Below are 19,478 nucleotides of genomic sequence, written 5' to 3'. Positions count from 1 at the left end.
TGTGTGTGTGTGTGGGGGGGGGGGGGGGGGGGGGGGGTTGTGTGGTGGGGGGGGTGGGGGGGGGGGGGGGGCTTTCGCAGGTACTGTAGGCTCACAAAGTCAGACTCATTGGCTGCAAAAACGTTTCCATGTCTTCAACTAACAGTGGCAGCAGACACCTCGGGCCCCCCCCCCCCCCCCCGGCCCGCCTTTCTCCTCCTTATCCTCATTTCACATTACACTCCCAGTAAAGGTCGGCGTCCTGGCTGACAGTACGACTCCACTGTGGAGAATCATGTCCAGTATAATCCCAGCCTTTCCAGCAGCTCTGGTCCTGAGCGCTTCAGAGTTCCACCAGGCTGCGCGACGCTGACGCCACCATACACACCCGTCTCCATGGTCTCATGAGATTTATTTCTTGCACCTGATTGACCAGGGCTGTGACATCCCAAGCTTTGTATTATTATTTGGTTGTTTATGCACACTCATATCTAGCCAGTGGGTGGGACTCAGTGCAGCAGAGCTCCATCTGATTGGCCGAACGTGTTGCCGTGCAGGGCATGAAGGCAGGAACCTGAATCAGCTGTTTCAGATCCCCAGATGCTTTAAATGATAAACTTTTATTACTACATCATACAGAAATGTGTCCGTTTGCATTTCATGCTGCAGTTTCTGGAATCTAACCGGCATCCCTCTGTAAAGGGGCGGCCAATTAGTCGTTTCACAGCTGCTACTGTGCTTAAGGAGAGCTTCGCTCGGCTCGCCTCTTTTAAAGACGGGCCAGTCGGCATCAGGACGTTCTAGCCGTCTTATCTGATCAACTAATTGTCGAAACAGGAAAAGCGTCCGTGTCAAAGAGAAAGCCTGAAAAGGTTTTCCCTGGAAGGTGTTGCTGGACTGTAGCGCCACCTGTGAAGAACTCTGGACCAATCACGACCCAGACTGCAGTCAGCACGCCATGCCTTCCTGTCAGGGCCGCAGTGATTACAACGAGCTAGGGCCTTTCTGTGTGGAGTTTGCATGTTCTCCCCATGTGTGCGTGGGTTCCCTCCAGGTTCTCCAGATTCCTCCCACAGTTCAAAAACATGCTTGTGAGATTCACTGGTGGCTCTGAATTCTGCTGAGGTGACAACATGAGATGAACGGCTGTTCGTCCATGAGACGGACCGGAGACCTGTCCAGGGTGACCCCGCCCTGAGACGGACCGGAGACCTGTCCGGGGTGACCCCGCCTGAGACGGACCGGAGACCTGTCCAGGGTGACCCCGTCCTGAGACGGACCGGAGACCTGTCCAGGGTGACCCCGCCCTGAGACGGACCGGAGACCTGTCCAGGGTGACCCCGCCCTGAGACGGACGGAGACCTGTCCAGGGTGACCCCGCCTGAGACGGCCGGAGAACCGGTCCAGGGTGACCCCGCCCTCATCACAGGGGATGCGCTGGACTGGCTCCACCCCTGCGTCCGGACAGCGGATGGCTGGACGGCCTTCCTGTCCCCTCGTGGATGGTCGCCGCTGTCACGCCCTGTGCCCCCCAGCCTGTGGGGCGCTCTGGACTGGTTTTGGTTTTGTTTCCCCATTTTTACATGCCCTGTCTCCTGCTTGTCTGTTCCTCATGTTCTCCTGCCTGGTCTCCTTCCTCGTTAGCGCCCTAATGTGCCCACCTGTGTCCACCTTATTTAAAGCCCGTAGCCCTCACTTGTCCTTGCGGTCCGTTGTGTGTTTCCGTGTCCCTGCCCGCACCTCAGCTTGTTTGCGTTCTGTTAACCTGCTTTTCTGGACAATAAACCAGCCTCAACTCTTCTGCTGCCTGCGCGTGGGTCCTCCCTCCCTGCACACTGGCAGAACGGACCGGCCACGTCTGGACCCAGCAGGCAGTAAGTCCTACCCCCAGATCGTCTGCCTCGGCCGCCGCCGGCGCAGCTCGCCCCATTGTCTGCCTGTGGCAGCGCCGCGAAAGCTGCTTGCCCCCGACTATGTGCCTATGGCCCCCGCCGGCGATAGAAGCCCGCGCCCCTCCAGGGCTGTGCCGGCAAGGCTGCTCGCCCGGCATAGAAGCCCGCCCACTGGCTGTGCCGGCAGGCTGCTCGCCCCCGGACCGTGTGCTATGGCCCCCCCGCTGGCGAAAGAAGCTCGCCCCCCCATGTGTGCCGCCATGCAGTCCCGACCCGTCCTGTTCCTGTTTGCTGCCGGCGTTCCAGTTCCTGTTTTCTGCCGGCGTTCCTGTTCCTGTTTGCTGCCGGCGTTCCTGTTCCTGTTTGCTGCCGGCGTTCCAGTTCCTGTTTCTCTGCCGGCGTTCCTGTTTGCTGCCGGCGACCCGTCCTGGCTGAAGAGGTGCAGCCCTGGTTCCTGTCCCGTCCCGTCTGTCTGCCGAGGTGCAGCCCCGTCCTGTTCTGTCCGTCCTGTCTGCAGAGGTGCAGCCCCGACCCATCCTGTTCCTGACCGTGCTGGCTGCCGAGGAGCGCAGCACACCCCTTCCGTGCTGGCTGCCGAGGAGCGCGCACACCCCGTTCCGTGCTGGCTACCGTTCCGGCTGGCCCGAGAGCGCAGCACACCCCGTTCCGTGCTGGCTGCCGAGGAGCGCAGCACACCCGTTCCAGTCCGAGTCTTGTCCCCGTTCCAGTCCGAGTCTTGTCCCCGTTCCAGTCCGAGTCTTGTCCCCGTTCCAGTCCGAGTCTTGTCCCCGTTCCAGTCCGAGTCTTGTCCCCGTTCCAGTCCGAGTCTTGTCCCCGTTCCAGTCCGAGTCTTGTCCCCGTTCCAGTCCGAGTCTTGTCCCCGTTCCAGTCCGAGTCTTGTCCCCGTTCCAGTCCGAGTCTTGTCCCCGTTCCAGTCCGAGTCTTGTCCCCGTTCCAGTCCGAGTCTTGTCCCCGTTCCAGTCCGAGTCTTGTCCCGTTCCAGTCCGAGTCTTGTCCCCGTTCCAGTCCGAGTCTTGTCCCCGTTCCAGTCCGAGTCTTGTCCCCGTTCCAGTCCGAGTCTTGTCCCCGTTCCAGTCCGAGTCTTGTCCCCGTTCCAGTCCTGCCTCTCTGCTTGTGCGCCAGGAGGCGCACATGGAGAGGGGGGTACTGTCACGCCCCGTGCCCCTCCAGCCTTGTGGGGGCTCTGGACTGGTTTTGGTTTTGTTTCCCCATTTTTACATGCCCTGTCTCTCCTGCTTGTCTGTTCCTCATGTTCTCCTGCCTGGTCTCCTTCCTCGTTAGCGCCCTAATGTGCCTCACCTGTGTCCACCTTATTAAAGCCCGTAGCCCTCACTTGTCCTTGCCGGTCCGTTGTGTGTGTGTCCGTGTCCCTGCCCGCACCTCAGCTTGTTTGCGTTCCTGTTAACCTGCTTTTCTGGACATAAACCAGCTCACTCTCTCTGACTGCCTGCGCGTGGGTCCTCCCTCCCTGCACACGTGACAGCCGCCGTTGATCCTGCCTCGTCTCCGTACATGTGCAGACTTCGCTAGCCTCCAAACTCCAGGGTTTCCTGATTTGGGGGTTGAACCTGTCTGCCACCATTTGCTGAATCAAGAAAGTCTTTTCTTCAAGGACGATGATGGGACTAGACCAGGGTTGTGGCATCATTTTGTAATATATGGTCTTCCATTACCTAGAGTACCATCTCAGACCCGTTGGGACAGGTCTACTGGACACTGCTGTGCGTAGTGAAAGACGTTTGTAGAGCTGAAAGAAGAAGCTTCATCAGTTCATGCTGTTCCTTCCACTCTGTCAACTTTTCTGATTCAAAGTCATCGAGAAGAATCTGAGCTGGACAAATGAGAATCTGCTTCAGACACGAGACGTGTGTCCGTTATATAGACGAAGACATTCCAAAGCACAACGACGTGACCATCATCTACGGGAATCCTGGTAATTCAGAGCAGACCTTATCGCTGTACTCATCAATGTACCAGCAGGAACTGTATTTTTGCCTGATAGCTGGTTTGAACTAAAGTAAATTGTACTTGGTAGCTCGCAGATTGAAGCTTGTGTTTTATCCAGTGCAGAGCTGTTGAGATCTCTTGAGTTAAAGTGAAGAAGCTTATGGTGAGAACAGAAGGGCCTGGACCTAGAACACTTGGCAAGTCCAGTTTTCATCACAGACCCCTGGTGTAGTTCAGTGAAGAAGATCTCCAAAACAACCATAATGCATTCCAGATAAACCAGCCGATCCTCACCACCGCTTAAATGTTCCAGAAACTTATGTTCAGAAATGTTTGAGATGACCGGGTGAAGATCAGCCTCAGACACTTTAAAGTTCAGTTCACATCAGATTTTCTAACTCCGGCATAAAGTCTTTGTTTGCTGATGCAGCACATCTTTAATAAATCCAGTTTTCTATACATGGTGGAGGAAACAGGGTTCTGGGACACCACCACGGTCCTGGTCTCACAGCAACCATCTCAAAAGCTCTCAAAGTGGAATGTAGAAACAAGCACACCACCATGTTTAAGACAAACTGACAACCCAAGCGCTTCCATCAAAACCTCCGCCTGAGGGTCCAGTCTGAGCTGAACCATCCTGAACCCTCCTGAACAGTCCTGAACCCTACTGAACAGTCCTGAACCCTCCCGAACAGTTCTGAACCCTACTGATCATTCCCGAATCGTCCAGAACTGAATTGTTCACACTACCTGAACTGTCCTAGACATCCTGAACTAAACTGTCGTGACTCATCTTAAACGTCTTGAACAGTCCGTATGTCTTGGATCATCCTAGATTGTCCTGAAACGTCTTGAACTGTCTCTGACTGTGATGGACTGTTCTGAACTAAATTCTCTTGATTCGTGCTGAACTTAACTGTCTTGAACATCTGGCCCCGATCTAGAACCCTGCAGAACCTTGTGTTGGATCCCTGTGGCTGTGGAACCTGTGAATGTTCTGCTGGTCAGTCTGAGTGAACCAGACTGTGGAACAGACGGAACCTTCATCTCCAGGCAGGAGCTGAGGAACCAGAGAGCTGAAAGCTCCGTGTTCCTGCTGTGGACTGACCCCTCCTCCACTCAGACTGAGGGTCCTGCTCCTGCAGAACAGAGAACCCAGCAGGGCCTGAACAGAACCGTTCTGAGGAGAGCCCGGTTCGATGCCTCAGCAGAGCAGTGGCTGGTTCAAAGGCAGAGTTCTGAGGAGAACATTTCTCTGGTTCCTGGCAGTGTGGGAACACACTCTCCGTTATTATTATTCAAACCTGCATCCCCTCATTTTTGTGAGCAGACACGTTCAGACAAACACACTTCACCTCTTCTGAAAACAGACAATTAAGCCTCAAACTGACAGCTGCACCGCCTCCAGCCGCCTTTACCTCCGAAAGCTTCAGGTCGCTGCACTGAGACGCGACAGGACGCAGAGACTCAGGCTCCTGCAGCAGCAGCGTCTCTCAGAGCAGAGCTGCTGCTGCCGCCGTTGCCAGATATGGAGTCTTTGACACTCCTAATAAGCCGGTCAGAGTACCGTGTCCAAACTTCCCTTTTCATGCTTGACAGCTCGGCTTTGGCTGCTGATACGTGACGCTCCGCGGCTCACAACGTTTTAATCTGCGATCCCACACCCAGAAAGCGATTATCCAGAGAGAGCATGGGGGGACGTGTTCAAACAAATGTTGAAATGTATTTGAAAAAACAAGCGAACAAACCAACTAAAAGAAGCTGGATTTGTTTCCAAAGACGCAGGGCGCATTACGCACCGCAGCTCCGTCCATTTAACGTTTGAAGACCAGTAATTCAGTTTAAAGATTCCAAACAAAACCTCCCAAAACAATAAAAACATGAAGAACAAGCACATGTTTAGTGTTTTTCTGGCTGAGGAGCGGAGCGCGCTCTGGCGCACCTGGAGCGGCTGCGCGCTCACAGGGCGTTTTGCGCTAAGTGTTGAAAGACAAAGTGAGACATTGAAAGGCTTCGGGTCAGGCAGTAAAGAGTGAGGAGTGTGTACCTGGATGGGAGAAGAGGATGGAGAGTGCAGACAGCAGCAGCAGCCAGCAGCCGCCGGTAGTCTCCATGATAAAGTCCAGGGGAAAAAAACACGCCGCAGATGGAGAATAAAGAGGAAAGAGCAGATTTTCGTCTTGAGGTGCGGGTGAAGGGTGGGGGCCAGCTCCGGTCTGCCCCGCAGCCCTCACTGCTCCATGCCGCGGCCGCCCCGGGGTTTGAGGAAAGCGCAGTGCCAGTGGTTGAAGAGCTGCTGCTGGCCGTACAGGTCCCGGTGCGCCGCTCCGCTCCGTGCGCCTCCGCCGCGCCGACTGGGCTGGAGAAGAGCCGCCGGGCGGGAGAGGTGCGCCGCCCACAGCCCGGCCCCGCACAGACACCGGCCCCCTCCGCCCGCTCCTCTTCCCCAGACTGCACAGGGTCCCGAACAAAGTCAAGAAACAATCACAAACCTGCACCGATACTGGCTTTATGAATCAATAAAAACTTCAACAAATACACACTTTATGAATTCAACAAAAACCTGCACCGACACTCACTTAATAAATTCAATAAAAACCTCAAACAATACTCACTTTATGAATTCAATTAAGAAAAATCTTCCACCAAAACACACTTTGTTCAATCAAAATCTTCCCTAAAAGCCTGTTAAATGTAATAATAAGAACATTCTTCCAGCACGCATTATAAATTTAATTAAAAAAAAAACTTTCACCGTGGCTGTCTGTGGAGGGGTGGAGGTGGAGGTGGAGGTAGAGGTGGAGGTAGAGGTAGAGGTGGAGGTGGAGGTGGAGGTAGAGGTAGAGGTGGAGGTGGAGGTGGAGGTAGAGGTGGAGGTGGAGATGGAGGTAGAGGTGGAGGTGGAGGTAGAGGTGGAGGTGGCCTGTTGTTGGAATGGGTGATTGCAAATCTGGTTGCCTGAACCACACCCTGGAGAACCAGACCCTGGTCTGTGGCTGACTGACCCAGACCTTGGTCTCTGGTTGACTGACCCAGACCCTGGTCTCTGGTTGACTGACCCAGACCCTGGTCTCTGGCTGACTGACCCAGACCCTGGTCTCTGGTTGACTGACCCAGACCCTGGTCTCTGGCTGACTGACCCAGACCCTGGTCTCTGGTTGACTGACCCAGACCCTGGTCTCTGGCTCATCCTGGTCTCAGCAGAGTCCCCGCCCCGGGGTTATCCCCCCGGTCTGGCTGAGTCTCCTTCAGTTTCAACCCCGCTCAGATTTTTTAACCTCACAATGAGAGCTGCCCCGCCCCCTCCTTTATCTCCACGAATACATTTGCATAATTTTCTCTGGATTATCTGTAATTTATGCACAAACTGCTTTCCACTTGTTAGCTTGAACGTTTCCAAGGGGGCTAATAAAATTAGTTGTAGTCCACAAAGGTCCCATTCAGGGTACGTTTCTGTTGGGGGACTTTCAGGTTTCAGTGACTTCCCTGCAGAGTGGACTCAGACTGGGATTGGTCCTTCCTCCTGCCCAGCCTGTGACCTGAAATGATCCGGATCACCAGCAGCCGCTTCTCCTCTCCGCCTTCCAGCCTCTTAGTGAGTCACCCAGCAGGAGCCCAGCCCACCACCAAGCTGCACCCAACACTCTGCAAGTCCTCAGAGGCCTGGGTGGCTCTGCTCAGACTGTCCTCCTGGAAGCTTCAGCCTGCAGGACGACAAGCTGAGTGCGAAGGTGGAGCTGGACTGAACCAACAGCCATACTGCTCTGGAACTGGGAGCGGCAGACTGACAAGAGTGAAGGAGAGAGTAAACATGCATGTTTTCAAGACTCTGACAACTTTGCCACCTTTATACTGAATGACTGGAAGCAGGGGAGCTTGAAAACCAGAGATAATGAGACTGGTAAGGAGTCAAACCATCAGCTGTTCATGGAGCAACACTCTGGACTGCATCGACTGAAACCAGGCCAGGTACTGACGGAATGAACATGGAATATCAGGCAGTTCTAGATAGTTCTAAACCAGAGCACTGCAACCTTACCTGAAATAAAATAAAAACATCCGGGGAAAGGAAGAGGCATTCCAGGATCCCATCATTTCATGTAAACTGTTCAGGGTGAACTAGACCAAGCAGCCTCTGGGTTTCTGCTCAGCACTGGAATAACGACACAGGGAGGACGGCAGGCTTAGCTTTATTAAACAAATACACCAACGAGACAGCGCACAGGAACTGGCACAAGACAGGGTCTTCATCCACAGGCTTCACCGTCTCTCCACCTGGTGGGCCCGTCACTGCTGTGTTACCCCAGCCCAAGCTCTTTTTGTTTTCCAGTGAAACGCTGGGAAAGATCTGGTAATCCAGCTGTGTGGTCCAGGCTCTGTTAATCCAGCTGTGTGGTCCAGGCTCTGTTAATCCAGCTGTGTGCTCCAGGCTCTGTTAATCCAGCTGTGTGGTCCAGGCTCTGTTAATCCAGCTGTGTGGTCCAGGCTCTGTTAATCCAGCTGTGTGGTCAAGGCTCTGTTAATCCAGGTGTGTGGTCCAGGCTCTGTTTATCCAGCTGTGTGGTCCAGGCTCTGTTAATCCAGCTGTGTGGTCCAGGCTCTGTTAATCCAGCTGTGTGGTCCAGGCTCAGTTAATCCAGCTGTGTGGTCCAGGCTCAGTTAATCCAGCTGTGTGGTCCAGGCTCTGTTAATCCAGCTGTGTGGTCCAGGCTCAGTTAATCCAGCTGTGTGGTCCAGGCTCTGTTAATCCAGCTGTGTGGTCCAGGCTCAGTTAATCCAGCTGTGTGGTCCAGGCTCTGTTAATCCAGCTGTGTGGTCCAGGCTCTGTTAATCCAGCTGTGTGGTCCAGGCTCTGTTAATCCAGCTGTGTGGTCCAGGCTCTGTTAATCAAGCTGTGTGGTCCAGGCTCAGTTAATCCAGCTGTGTGGTCCAGGCTCTGTTAATCCAGCTGTGTGGTCCAGGCTCTGTTAATCCAGCTGTGTGGTCCAGGCTCAGTTAATCCAGCTGTGTGGTCCAGGCTCAGTTAATCCAGCTGTGTGGTCCAGGCTCTGTTAATCCAGCTGTGTGGTCCAGGCTCTGTTAATCCAGCTGTGTGGTCCAGGCTCTGTTAATCCAGCTGTGTGGTCCAGGCTCTGTTAATCCAGCTGTGTGGTCAAGGCTCTGTTAATCCAGGTGTGTGGTCCAGGCTCTGTTTATCCAGCTGTGTGGTCCAGGCTCTGTTAATCCAGCTGTGTGGTCCAGGCTCTGTTAATCCAGCTGTGTGGTCCAGGCTCTGTTAATCCAGCTGTGTGGTCCAGGCTCTGTTAATCCAGCTGTGTGCTCCAGGCTCTGTTAATCCAGCTGTGTGGTCAAGGCTCTGTTAATCCAGCTGTGTGGTCCAGGCTCAGTTAATCCAGGTGTGTGGTCCAGGCTCTGTTAATCCAGCTGTGTGGTCAAGGCTCAGTTAATCCAGGTGTGTGGTCCAGGCTCTGTTAATCCAGGTGTGTGGTCCAGGCTCAGTTAATCCAGGTGTGTGGTCCAGGCTCTGTTAATCCAGCTGTGTGGTCCAGGCTCTGTTAATCCAGCTGTGTGGTCCAGGCTCTGTTAATCCAGCTGTGTGGTCCAGGCTCAGTTAATCCAGCTGTGTGGTCCAGGCTCTGGTAAGAGGTTCAGTCATGGTTTGGTACCAGTATGTTTCACAGCAGGGGGCTGAGTGGCCGGGGATCCGCTGGGTTTACTGTCTTGTTTCAGACAAACCGCTCTGGGAGAGAAGCTCTCACTCTGTGGTTTAAGGCTTCAGTAAAAAGACATTTTCCATCATTCATTTAGAAAGAGAACGATCTCTGAATTCCACCGCCTTCAATAACCTAATAACATGCAATGCGAGGAGATGTGGTGACTGGTAGCTGGGTCATCTGCATGTTCTCCCTGAGCACGCTCACTGATGGAGGTGGAGCCCTCCAGGCTCCATTACCCCTTCTAGTGGAACCTTGGGCTAAGAGAGTGTTGGCTGGATTAGAGTTTGTGTTGGAGCAGCTCTCCCATCCTCCTCCTGGTTGTTTGTTTGTTTGTTTGTTGAGACTTGAGGGTCTTCAGGATGCGTCTGCACCCCGGCTGAAGCTGAAAGTGATGATCAGCCCGACCAGATGTGAGCTCCAGCATCGGACAACGTTTCAGGAGACGAGCCAACAGGAACCTCCTGAAGACCGGCGACCCAGACTCAGCTCAGGACCTCAGAGACGTGTCCACAGCCGTCACACTGCAGTCATTCTTTAACTAACATGCTTTTTCATTTGCTGGTCTTACACAGTCTTTTATGTAGTCATCTCTCCTCCGATTGGTCCTCTGTTTGGTCCTCCAGTCGGTCCTCCAGTCGGTCCGCCAGTCAGTCCTCCGGACCTCAAGTCCTTCAATCCTCTGGTCAGTCCTCTAATTGGTCTGCTGTTTGGGCATCCAGTCGGTCCTCAGGTCAGTCCTCCGGCCAGCCCTCTGATCGGTCCTCCAGTCCTCAAGTCCTTCAGTCCTCCATTTGGTCCTCCGGTTGGCTGGTCTATCCGGTTTCTGATTGTCCTGTCCTCTGGTCTTTATGTCCTGTGGTCCTCATGCCCTCTGGTCCTCAGGTCCTCCAGTCCTCCAGTCCTCCAGTCCTCCAGTCCTCCAGTCCTACTTCCTGCATATTTCAGATGTGTGTTTGCTTCATGAATCTAAAATTTTCTTCATCAAGCTTGTAAAAAAAAAAAAAAGTTCAGTAAAGGCAACTGGGAGAGACCTAAAACATGCAGGACACTGGACCTTGAGGACCGAGTGTGGACACCTCTGCTTCAGAGGCATCCTGGAGAACTGTCCTCCAGACCACAGCTCCTCCTGGAGACCTGCTGTCCTGCAGGTTTCAGCCCTCTCCCTGCTGCAGACCCCTGAATGCACTGTGGGTCCATTACAAGACTCTTGTAGAGGCTGTAGACCGGGGGGTCCTCCTGGTCCTCCTGGTCCTCCTGGTCCTCCTGGGCCGCTGCTCTGCAGTGTGGACCAGCACTCCCTTCAACACTCCTGATGCCGCCTGGCTCCCTGCAGCGCCATCATGATGCACTCATTCAACTCAGGGGTGTTGGAGGGGACATTGAAAAGATGCAGCACTGCGGCCCTCGAGGACCAGGAATGCCCTCCTCAGCCCTCAGGGCCTCCCGGAACCTTCCCCTGGACCGGGATCTTTCTATCATTGGCTTCCAAGTGAACTGTCTTTATGAGTGAGCTGCAGCTCAAACAGCTGGAGTGATGTAGATGTTATGTTCAAGGTACGACACCCCCTCCCTCCTTCCAACACCCCGACACACACACACACACACACACACACACACACACACACACACACACACACACACACACAGGCCCCCACCTCCCCCCACCCTTCCACCACCATGTGGATTGAGGTAATGAGGTCATGTCAGAGTGACCGGGTGTCACTGCAGCCTCCCCCTCCCCTCTTACACACACACACACACACACACACACACACACACACACACACACACACACACACATACACACACACACACACACACACACTCAAGCGTGTGTGAATTGAGGGTGACGATCTGGAGCTGGTAATAATTATCATGCACCATCATGGCCCCCCTGGGGTCTGTACTGAACCCACCGGGTGTTTCTGTCATGTCAAAGTGTTCAGACAAACTGAGAGCTCCAGAGCTCGATCACTGCAGAGCGCGATCATTCGAGAGCTCTTTCATTCTAGATCGATCACTGTGAAGTTCTCTCACTGTAGAGCTCATTTCACAGGAGCTCAGTTGCAGGGCTCCATCTGAATTGAACATGGACACAACAAATGTGCACTATATCAGGCAGCTCCAATGTCAGAGTGTCACAGTTCAACCTTCCTTCTGTTATTAGACAAAGCCTCCAGGAGTCCAGACCGACATTAAAGTCCAATGAAGCTCACGCTGTAGATCACAAACATTCCAAAGACATCGTGTCATCTTTCTTTTTTGGCCACTGACACCTTTAATTCAGACGTAATCCCTCATCTGCTGCCCTAGATTCTCATTAATCTGCTGGAGAAAGGAGTCCCCACAAAATACACCACATGCCTCTGTTTGGGACCAGTGGGATGAAATCAGTGTTTTAAAATCATAAGGTAAATCAGCACCAAAATACCAACGATATCTGGGGTGCTGTGGTTCTGTCACTGCAGAATGGTTTCAGTCCTACCTCACCGGCAGATCCTTCTGCGTACACATGGGGCAGTTTTCCTCTTCGGTGGACCCTCTAACCTGTGGGGTCTCCCAGGGGCCAGTTCTGGGCCTCCTATGGCTTTCTCTCTACATGCTTCCCCTGGGATCAATATTCAGGGAACACAGCATCTCGTTCCACTGCTTCCTGCTGATGTGCAGGTGTCGCTGCCTCGACAGGTCCAGTCCAGAGACATTAAACTATGGCTGGACTTACATTTATTAAGACTGAACGAAACCAAAACTGAGATTGACCGGTTTGGTCACCCTGACCTGGTCCAGGTCCTTCCAATTCCCTTGGCCCACTGACACCCTACGTAAGACCACAGGCTTAAAACCTGGGTGTTATTATTGATGGGGCGTTCAAGTTTGATAAACAGATCAGTGCAGTGGTGAAGGCGAGCTTCTTCCAGCTCCCTGATCTGGTCCAGGTCCTCAGTGGTGAAGGCGAGCTTCTTCCAGCTCCCTGATCTGGTCCAGGTCCTCAGTGGTGAAGGCGAGCTTCTTCCAGCTTCAGCTCCTCACTAAAGTCAAGCCATATCTAAGCAGACCTGATCTAGAAAAAGCCATCCCATGCTTTATCTCATTGCGCTTGGATTGTTGTAACTCCCTGTATGTCTGCATGGACCGGTCTGACCTGAACCGCCAGCAGCTGGTCCAGAATCCAGCAGCTCATCTCAGAACCGGAACAAAGAACCGGACCACATAACTCCGGTGCCTTCCTCACTCCACTCTTTTATGGCTTTTAAGTCTCTGAACGGACTGGCCCCAGATTATTAGAACTTGTTAAAGTCCATCAGCCCCCCAGAGCCCTGAGGTCAGCTGACCAGCTGACCCTTGACCTTCCTCCATCCCTCCTAAAAACTAGAGGACATGGAGCCTTTGTGCTCGTGGCTCCCAGACTGTGGAATAGTTTATCCCTGTCAGTATGGTCTGCAGACAGAATGTATATCATTGCTAAAAACCCCCCTGGTGACCCTGGACCTTAACCCCCCTGTTGACCCTGGACCAGGGTCTGGGTGGAGCTGGTTCCAGGGTGTGGACGGAGCTGGTTCCAGGGTCTGGGTGGAGCTGGTTCCAGAGTGTGGGTGGAGCTGGTTCCAGGGTGTGGACGGAGCTGGTTCCAGGGTGTGGGCGGAGCTCAGATCTGGGCGGAGCCGGTTCCTGTGACGGCCCTTCAGGTGACCGTAGTGAACCTGCTGCTTTGTCTTTTGTCCTGATGGACATGTCTTCACTCTGCTGCTGCTCTGAGACCAGCGCTCCTCCTGAATGTCCCCTGCTGCCGGGTCTTCAGTCTGATGTGGATCCTGGGAGACACTGGCTCATAGAACCCCCTAGAACCCCCAGCTAACTGGTAAAATCTGGTGTGTTCCAGGAACCTTCCAGAAACCAGCAGTAACCGGACGCCTAATTAGGGGGAAGCTGTGGAGTGTACAGACTGAGAGAGCACCCCCCCCCCCCCCCCCCCCCCCCCCCCCCCCCCCCCCCCCCCCCCCCCGGGGGGTGCGTGTTTACTTTCTGCCGGGTTCGTGTTGATTTAGGTGATGGGAACCGGCCGCTGAGCCGGCCCTCCGCTTTGATCTTCCATTGTCGCCGGGTCTGAATCGCAGCCGGCCGGTTGCGGTCGGCGACTTGGTTGGCAGCCACGGAGCCTTTTTGGAAGATTAACTGTTATTACGGGAGTCTTTGTGCGTCCGGGCCGCTCTCGGCATACCACCGGCCAAACAAAACGGCTCCTCCGCAGCCTCTCCACTGGAGGAGGCTTCAGGAAACAGCAGGTCCGCCGGCTTTTATCTGCACACTGGCGAGAGCAGAGCGGCGCTAAGTGGTCTCTCCACTGACAACAAGCTCCTTTTTAGGAGAGAAGAGCTCCGATACGCTGCGTGTTCGGCCCGGCCGCCACGCACACACACGGACACAATGGAAAAACCTGCTATTTTGGGACAGACGAGGCCACAGATCAGCTTAATAAAGAGGCAGGAATGTGTTGAGGCACTTCTGTGTTCACTGCAGCTACACGATCTCTGACTCTCATGCTACATTCTGGAGACGCACTAATGAGCTTTGCATTCAGCCGTCCATTCAGGCGCTGCAGCCGTATTGGGAACACATGGCGGGCTACATGCTGCCAACACACGTGGCCTCTAACCCGCGGCACCCCCCAACACCCGCGGCACCCCCCAACACCCGCTGCACCCCCAACACCCGCTGCACCCCCCAACACCCGCTGCATCCCCAACACCCGCTGCACCCCCCAACACCCACTGGACCCCCAACACCCGCTGCACCCCCCATCACCCGCTGCTCCCCCAACACCCGCTGCTCCCCCAACACCCGCTGCTCCCCAACACCCGCTGCACCCCCCAACACCCGCTGTAATCCGCTGCTGCAGGACGGGAGCGGCGGCGGGAAGTTGCTCGGTCGGCTCGCAGAACTGGCCTTTAGCAGAGAGTACCTGGGACAGAGAGCAAACCTCCAGGTTCAACGTCTGCACGCCAGACCAAACCCAAATGACGAGAAGCCTGTGTCCAGGAAATCAATGTTCCACTGAAACAAGAAGCTGATGAAGCTTCTCAACTGCTGGAGGGAACAGAAAGGCTAAATGGAGGCTAAATGGCAGAGAGGAGCGCTCTTCTGCTCTGCTGGTGAGACGTCTGCAGGCCGAGTGAGTCTGGAGGAGACCGGACTCCATGACCCTCCTGGCTCACCTCACCATCCACAGCCTGACTCATCCTTTTAATTTGACTAGCTTCTAAAACATCAACATTTAAGATTCAAGCTACGACTGGCTTAGTTTACAATCCCCCCCCCCCCCCCCCCCCCCCCCCCCCCCCCCCACCACCACCCACACACCCACACCCACACACACACACACACACTGCTCGACAGCTGCCATGTGGAATCAAAGCCCCCCCTTCACAGCTGAAGCATCCCGGAGCTCGGTTCAGGTGAGAAGGAACAGAGTTCTTCCTCTCAGTGGGATTTCTCTGACATGAAGCATCGGTCCAGGAGTTGCTTCTCGGCAGGAATCAGTTTTTATTTCAATATTCAACGAACTGCGTTCAGCTTTCAGCAACAGGTCACATTTCTTGTTCATTAATAGTACTGAAAGTTCCTCAAAGTGAGAAAATCCCCGATTTGACTCTGGGCTGTGAGCCTTATGTTGGAGAACTTCTACTGAATTCATTCTTTTCAGAGAACAATAAATATCCCAAAAGGTTGGATATGTACAAGAATTTGATTTGGACTTTACTGCTCAGCAGGCATCAGCTGTCATTCAGGAAAGTCTCTCAGGAACCTGAGTGAAGGAGTGAAGGAGTGAAGGAGTGAGTGTTACTAGAAGAGGACATAACACAGAGCCAGCCACTGGTCCAGCTGTTTCTGCTCTACTTGTGCCGTCACAAAGCTAATTAGCATCGATCAGTGGCTGGTTCAGGCGCCTGACACAGAAACCTGTTTGACTGCCAGCGACATTGATCGCCGTCCGCCTCCCCATCGCTCTGCCGTCACTCCATGACATGAGTTTCCCGCAGAGGGAAAAGGATGTGGACTGAGCCGGATGTGGGACGAGAGTCCTGAGATCAAACTCAGTGACAGATTCTAATGTGTTCCTAAGAAGGAACCCAAATCCCCAGACTAGTTTATAACATCTCAGCTGATTTAATGAGATCTCACATAAAGCAGTGTGATCAGACAAACTCATTCCTCCTGAAGCCACCCGCTCCAACACCAGGTTCTCCTGCTCAGATCTGGTTCTCTCTGGATCAGATCAGGTTCTCCCTGCTCAGATCTGCTTCTCCCTGGATCAGATCTGGTTCTCTCTGGATCAGATCTGGTAATCCCTGGATCAGATCCGGTTCTCCCTGGATCAGATCTGGTTCTCTCTGGATCAGATCTGGTAATCCCTGGATCAGATCTGGTTCTCTCTGGATCAGATCAGGTTCTCCCTGCTCAGATCCGGTTCTCCCTGGATCAGATCTGGTTCTCCCTGGATCAGATCTGGTTCTCTCTGGATCAGATCTGGTAATCCCTGGATCAGATCTGGTTCTCTCTGGATCAGATCAGGTTCTCCCTGCTCAGATCCGGTTCTCCCCCCTTCTCAAAGACGACATGTTACTTGATCTCATGACAGATGAAACTGATGGTTCAGTGTTCCGTGTGATGGAGCTATAAGGAGAACACCGACCTGTGGCTTCATAACACACAGTGTACTGCTGACCCCAGCTGATTTTCACAAAGCCTTTAGTTGTACAGGCAATGTTAAACCAGGACAAACTCTTCCTGGAGGTGGGTTCCTGGAGTCGGGCGAGACTCTCAGCAGGCAGGAGTCAAGCAATTTATTTATTTTTTATTTTTATTTATTTATTCGTTCGTTTCAGGCAATTACTATACAATAATGCACAAAGAAAAGGAAACATTCACAGGAGCAATAAACAATGTAACAAGTAACCAAGTAACAGGATTTAATTATGCCTGAAAGGGAGTGGGAGGAAGAAAACTTATTTAATCCCACCCCCGATTGTCTTTAATGTAATCGGAAAAAATTCTCACTTCCATAGTAGCATATACACACATGGAGATTAATAATTCATTAATTTGGATCTACATGACAAAAATTTGAAACAAGGTGGCGTTACAATTGATAACAGATAACATATACATACTTGAATCCAAGTATACAACAATGGTAATGACCTGGAAGACGTGACTTCCTGTATGGAGAGACGTGGCTTCCTGTATGGTGATGTGACTTCCTGAATGGAGGTGATGTGACTTCCTGTATGGTGGTGCTTTTTTTATATATATATTTTTTTAATTAAGAGAGCAAATAGTACAGACAAACATAAAACATTTGGACAGACACACACCTTTCACACGTGATCACCGCCAGGAGAGACCTTATTAAACAAAAATAACGTTCATAGGAAAATAGAAAAAACAACAATAAGCAACCGGACAAGGGATTTACTGATCCATGACTTCCTGTATAGTGATGTGACTTCCTGTATAGTGATGTGACTTCCTGTATGGTGATGTGACTTCCTGTATGGTGATGTGACTTCCTGTATGGAGGTGATGTGACAAGCTCCGTCCGGACCGGGAGGACACTCCTGTCGGTCCTGCCCGCGGACTGGCTTCAGTTCTACTTCTGGGATCCGTGGTTCTTGTGCTGGACCGTCCAACGGACTGTCCTCAACATTGTCCTAGGCTTTACTTCTTATTGTCTCATGCTAGCTGTTGCTAAAGCTGTCCGTCCCTGGGAGAGGGATCCCTCCATACTGTGGTTCTCCCCAAGATCTCTTCTTCTCCCACTGGGTTTCTGGAGTTTGTTCTTGCCGGATGTGAGGGTCTAAGGCGGTGGTTGCTTCGTTTTGTCTCCTTACTGTGAATTTCACATATTAACATTATGCTTATTCACTGTTTTTATTTTTACCAACCAATGTAACATCTTGAAGCCTCTGAGGCAGCTGTTGTTGTGATACTGGGCTATACAAAAATACATTGATTGATTGATTGATTGATTGATTGATTGATTGATTGATTGACTTCCTGTGGGGAGTGGGGTGACTTCCTGTAGGGAGTGAGGTGACTTCCTGTGGGGAGTGAGGTGACTTCCTGTAAGGAGAGGCGTGACTTCCTGTGGGGAGTGGGGTGACTTCCTGTAAGGAGAGGCGTGACTTCCTGTAGGGAGTGGGGTGACTTCCTGTGGGGAGTGAGGTGACTTCCTGTAAGGAGAGGCGTGACTTCCTGTGGGGAGTGAGGTGACTTCCTGTAAGGAGAGGCGTGACTTCCTGTGGGGAGTGGGGTGACTTCCTGTGGGGAGTGAGGTGACTTCCTGTGGGGAGTGAGGTGACTTCCTGTGGGGAGTGTGGTGGAGGTCTTGGCTCGTCCTCAGACTGTAGCTCAGGCTGTCCGGTCCTGGCAGCTCGCCACTGTACAGTCAGCTGTGTCTGCTGCCTGAGCCTCATCCTGCAGGTGACCAGGTGAGCGGGTGACCGGGTGAGCAGGTGAGCAGGTAACCGGGTGAGCAGGTGACCAGGTGAGCAGGTGAGCGGGTGAGCAGGTGAGCAGGTGACCGGGTGAGCAGGTGAGCGGGTGACCAGGTGAGCGGGTGACCAGGTGAGCGGGTGAGCAGCTCCGGCCGCCATCGCTCTCTCGTGTTGAACTGCGGTTGATCTGACTCCACCCACTCAGAGCAGACGCCCTCCGCCTCGCCGTCCCTGCTGCAGCTTCTGCTTTCTGCTGACACCAGATCCTGCCGCCGGGTCTTTTCAGATGATTAATGAATCGTCCCGATGTAAAGCGAGTTACTGTGCGTCTTCTAATCTGACCTGTGAAGAGCCTGCTCCGCCTCTCCTGCTGGCCGGGAGCGACTGGCCGGGCATTCGTCAGTGGTGATAGATATCGTTGTAAAACAAGACAAAACAGAAGGAGAATTCAAAGCAGCTGTTTCAGTTCCTAACAAACTGCCTCAGTGGTGCGAAAGAAGCTGTTTGCTGGAGCATTCAAGCACAACAGAGCCACCTGACAGAGCCAGCAGCCGGCGAAGCCCACCTCAATGCCTCAGAAAAGCTGCTTTCATGTGATCCTGCCTGCAGCCAAGGGAAGAGAGAGAGAGGAGAAAGGCCTGGAAGTGAAAGAAAGAGAGCGCAAAACTGCAGCTCCGAGCTGGAAGTCTGGGTTTCCTAGCAACATGCACTGCAAGATGAAGCTGAGTTTCCCTCAAGTTTCTGCCTCCCCTGGTGAATCCACGCTGTTTCCCCTCTGCCTCCCCAGCTCTCATCTGCAGGAGCTGCTTCTCCACTGTAATCTCTACCACCTGTTGAATATTAAAGCAAGCAGCTCCCCCATTCTCCCCAACACGCACACACACACACACACACATACACACACACACACCAAGACAAAAGTGTGAATGCATAATTAATATAGTGAAGCTGTGTTTTAGTTGTTGCTGGTCTTCAAAGTGTCCTGCTGGTATTGTCTCAGGGCCGAGCCGGCTGCTTCCGACGGCGGAGCTTCATTCAGGCGTTCTCGGCGGGCCGAGCGGCGCAGAAGCTCCGGCAGACAGCGGCTCCCAGCTCGGCCTTTCTCAGGGTGTCTGCCCGCACAATGGACTTCCTTAGCCTGCACACAAAGAGGCTGGCGCACCGCTCTCAATGCATTCCTCTTCACAATGCGGCCTGAGGAGACGTGCCGCTCCCGCCTCCTCCTCCTCCTCCTCCTCCTCCTCCCTCTCGCCCTTTTCTTTCAGCACCGGGTGATGTATGACGATGATGTGTGAGGATCAGGAAGTGATATATTCCTGCGTCAAAATAAAACCCGCCACGGCCGTGTGAACGGAGCCGGAGCGGCGGAGTCGTGACGGCTCCCAGCAGGCGGTCTGGATCAACACAGCCCAGAGTTTGATCCCCAA

At 53.2% G+C, this 19,478-nt stretch overlaps 1 protein-coding gene across 1 annotated transcript in view; it reads right to left on the bottom strand.

Annotated features, from left to right (window-relative positions):
- LOC115392552 (receptor-type tyrosine-protein phosphatase zeta-like) overlaps positions 1 to 6,181 on the bottom strand; it is a 76,059-nt gene extending 69,878 nt beyond the window's left edge. Inside the window, 1 exon segment of the mRNA XM_030097243.1 lies at positions 5,887 to 6,181. Within this exon segment, the coding sequence (XP_029953103.1) occupies positions 5,887 to 5,953 (67 nt within the window). The 5' untranslated portion in view covers positions 5,954 to 6,181.
- Positions 6,182 to 19,478: the final 13,297 nt, after the last annotated feature.

This window comes from Salarias fasciatus, chromosome 7 (genome assembly GCF_902148845.1).
Source record: "Salarias fasciatus chromosome 7, fSalaFa1.1, whole genome shotgun sequence".
NCBI lineage: Eukaryota > Metazoa > Chordata > Actinopteri > Blenniiformes > Blenniidae > Salarias > Salarias fasciatus.
This window is presented reverse-complemented; position numbering and strand designations above follow the sequence as displayed.